General features: G+C 46.3%; 1 protein-coding gene across 1 annotated transcript; it reads right to left on the bottom strand.

Annotated features, from left to right (window-relative positions):
• Window positions 1-955: 955 nt before the first annotated feature.
• On the bottom strand, window positions 956-2984 carry LOC116797616 (natriuretic peptides A-like). Its single transcript, XM_032709317.1, is given in 5 exon segments — window positions 956-1119; window positions 1122-1154; window positions 1157-1270; window positions 1273-1294; window positions 2784-2984. Coding segments are annotated over 5 exon segments (453 nt in total). The 5' UTR covers window positions 2904-2984.
• Window positions 2985-3473: the final 489 nt, after the last annotated feature.

Raw genomic sequence — 3473 nt, 5'->3', positions numbered from 1 at the left:
CTTTGTAATTGGACTGATCCCACCTGCCCTCTCATGAGAATATTCAAGGATTATTCAAAGAATCCTTCAAGAAATGCTGGGAATCAGCATCTCAGGCACGTGCAGAGTGAGACAAGACCACAGTTACTGATGTATCTTTCTGTTGATGCTCGTAACCTTATTTGGCCAGTGCTAGAAAGCAAATACAATGAGTTTCCCTTTCCTCCCTCTGGTTATTTTGAAACTTGTAGAGTGTTATAATTTTTCCTATTTCTTTCCATGTAATTTTGCTTACATGGGGGATTTGTGGCAGTTCCTGTGACTGATAATCTAAACCAGCAAAAGGACTCTCTTGTTACTGAAACCCTGTCTATGTATGTTGGTCTTTCAATGTTGAACAAGCCTTTTTTTTTCCTGCTAATCTGTTAGAATTTTTTAGTGCAGATGGAAAGCTCTAGTGCAAAACTCAGTTTCTACCAAGTTCATACTTTCTCTATCTCATGTAAGTAAGATCCAGCCTCGTGGTACCAGAATACCATAAAACTTAGGATTTTGACTTTAGGAATATACAAGAAAATTTAATGCAACAGACAGGAGAGAGGTCCAGCATAGATGTCTAATGTGTTAGTTTTATTTAAAGATGGTCTCTTGGTGCTAGAGCAAGAAATAGTTCTTTAAAAAACATCAAATAAATAATAAATAAATTAAATAAAATAGGAATAACTTTCTGTTGAGGAGCTTGGAAAGCATCTGGCTTTCATCTTGGGAGGAACAGGGTACTGTAAAGCATTCTTCAGAGCAGGGAATAGGGAGGCTGATCCTAATTCCTCCGGGAACCTGCAAACCCAAACATGAAATAAATGTTACTAAAATCTGTTTTCTGTTTCAGTCTGTGGCACCGTCCGTCAACAGTGCTTTTGAAAAGCCAGTACTGGCTTAAATACTCAGCTAAAATTAACTCTTTTCTCAAACTGTGTCACCGTAAAGATTTAAGGGCTGCTCCTCCCCTGTGGTGCACAGACAGTGACTCACCGTTGCAGCCCATCCCGCTGAGGGAGCCGATCCGATCGATCCTCCTGCCGAAGCACCCGGAGTCTTCTCATCATCCTGGGCACCTGCAGCCCCTCAGCCTCTTGAGGACGGGTCCCTGTAGGACAGGGGGGTGTTGGGTGCCAGCGGGCTTCAGCCTTCTGGTCCTCGCTGTCGTCGTCGAGTTCTGGGCGGAATTCTCCTGGGGTTTGGGGTTCTTGCACGTCAGGGTTGGACTCCAGGGCTTCAATCATTGCAAACTATCCTCCAGCCTCTCCAACAGAGCCTGTAAGAGAAGGATTAACTTCATGAAACTCTAGTTTTGTGCTCATTTACATAGTCTTCCCGTCATCCCGTTCTGCATTCATCAGCAGTCCCCTGGGCAGCCCTAGGGAGACTGTCAGGTTGGATCCAGGTCCTTGAGCTCTGTCCTCTGCACTACATCCCTGTCACAGCATTCCATCTATAGGAATCTACAGTTGTGAGCTGAATGAAGCTGCTTGACACCAAGGTGTCTCACTGGCAAGGTTACAACTCTTGACAGAGAAAAAAGCCCAGGTCTGCGTTGCCAGGGGAGCTACCACTGAGCCAGCAGTGTACAGCCTCGAGAATCTTTTGGATCCATAAGCCATGTTCTCAGAAGCGCTGCTTTGTCACCCCTGGCTATTTCAATGGACACCACTGGGAGAAGCTCCTGGTGTTTTCACTGATCTCTGCCCCAGGGGTTACAGGATTGCTGCTCCCTAAAGTAACCAAAAATACCCCTGTGCTAAATCGTTGCCTGCTGAGTGATTTCTTCCTGAGTACCATTCTCTGTAATTTGTACATCTTTGTATGACAGGGATCAGATAACCTTCTCAGGGCAGCTCAACCAATTAGGGGAACTAATTTGCCCATCTCTAGAAGTAGAATAGAGAGGAGTGAGCCTCATGGCTTGCCTGACAACAAACGCATTTAGAAGCTGCTCTTCTTGGCTGCTGCAAACAGCCCAGAGGCACAGGGTGGTTTTAGCTACAGCTGACACTGTCCCAATATCTCAGGGAGTTTGTTCTCAGGCCCTGAGAACAGCTCTGAGAAGTTGGTCACTGGTACCAGACCAAGGAAATGTTTGAGCTTTCAAATTTCATCTTGCAAGGCTGAGTCTTAAGCTTGTGTTGTGCTGCAACAACGGATGTTCTCTGTCACTCAGTAGAGTTTGCACTTGGTAATTTCATAGCTCTGGAAGCTTTCCTGGGTGAGCCACACTAAATGATTATAGTATTACTCTAGAAACATTTCTAAAATTTGACTTTAGGTGCTCCACTTTACCTCCTCATCTCCCATCCATACACAAATCTCTCAGATTCACAAAGCCAGAGCCCTGTGGCTGCCCTGCTTCACTGCTCCTGCCCTTTAGTGGGATAGAGAGAAGCCACCTCAAAGTTTCTCTTTGTTCTTGTAGAGCTACTCTGAAGATTTTTTTTTTCCTCTCTGGAGCTTTGCCCCCAAGGAGATGGATCTTTAAGAGAAAAGAACCAAAAACCCAAAGCAGACATCCCACAACATCGCAGTTTTAATTCCCAGTGCTGCCCAGGAGCTCAGGTGAACCCAGCACAGGAGGATATTGCCCTACAGAGCTTCTCTGAGCCCCTGTGAAGAGCTGAGGCTTTGTCCCCTGGCATGTGATGGCTGGTGCAGCCATTGCTGTCTGATCATGCAAAGGGAAGGCAAAGCACCACCTCACACTCTGCTGAGCACCCCCTAAGTTTAACCTTAAGAAGAGAGAGAGTCCTCACCTCCATGCTGGCCAGTTCTTTGGCAGGGCTGAGGCTGTAGATGGGGTTGGCTCTGCTGGACTGGAGCTGGATGAGCAGCAGCAAGAGGAAGCCATAGAAAAATGAGCCTTTAGTGTCCATGGCGCCGAGTTGGTTGGGAATAGTGAAGTTCAAGCTGTCTCTTCTGAGATGTCCCTTCGGGTCTCTCTATTCCTTGTCCTGTCCTCTCTCTTCCGAAGCTCGTCTTTTATACTCTTGGGGTGTGATCTCTGCTTCCTGGGTTATCAGGGGGTTTATCTTGGGCACATTCCAGTCCCACTGCAGGCACGCAGCTCTGTCAAGGGAAGATTCCCTTTATTAGCTGTCATTAGGCAGCAGCCGCCGTTGCTGAGGAATGTATGTCACAAGTCAGTGATTTCATGTCACTCCCCCTCCTCTTGATACCAGGGCAGTGATTACACGGTCCAGTTGGAAATTCTTAGCAATTTTCTTTCAAGAATGGTCAGACTTACGGAGACGGGAAACAATCCCAAAACCGCTCTAAACCCTGCTCAGTTGAAGATTTCCACAGAGAAATTACCTTTTACAGGGAAAACAGAAGGCTTTTCAGATGAAGAGTAAAGGCTGAAGAGAAATCTACTTTTAGGACACCTACAGCACCGTGCACACTTCCCTTCTATATATGGAATATGTGCAGCCACCGCATACCAC

The sequence above is a fragment of the Chiroxiphia lanceolata genome, chromosome 22 (genome assembly GCF_009829145.1).
Source record: "Chiroxiphia lanceolata isolate bChiLan1 chromosome 22, bChiLan1.pri, whole genome shotgun sequence".
NCBI lineage: Eukaryota > Metazoa > Chordata > Aves > Passeriformes > Pipridae > Chiroxiphia > Chiroxiphia lanceolata.
Note: the sequence above shows the minus strand (reverse complement) of the source record. Positions and strands in the feature narration are given on the sequence as shown.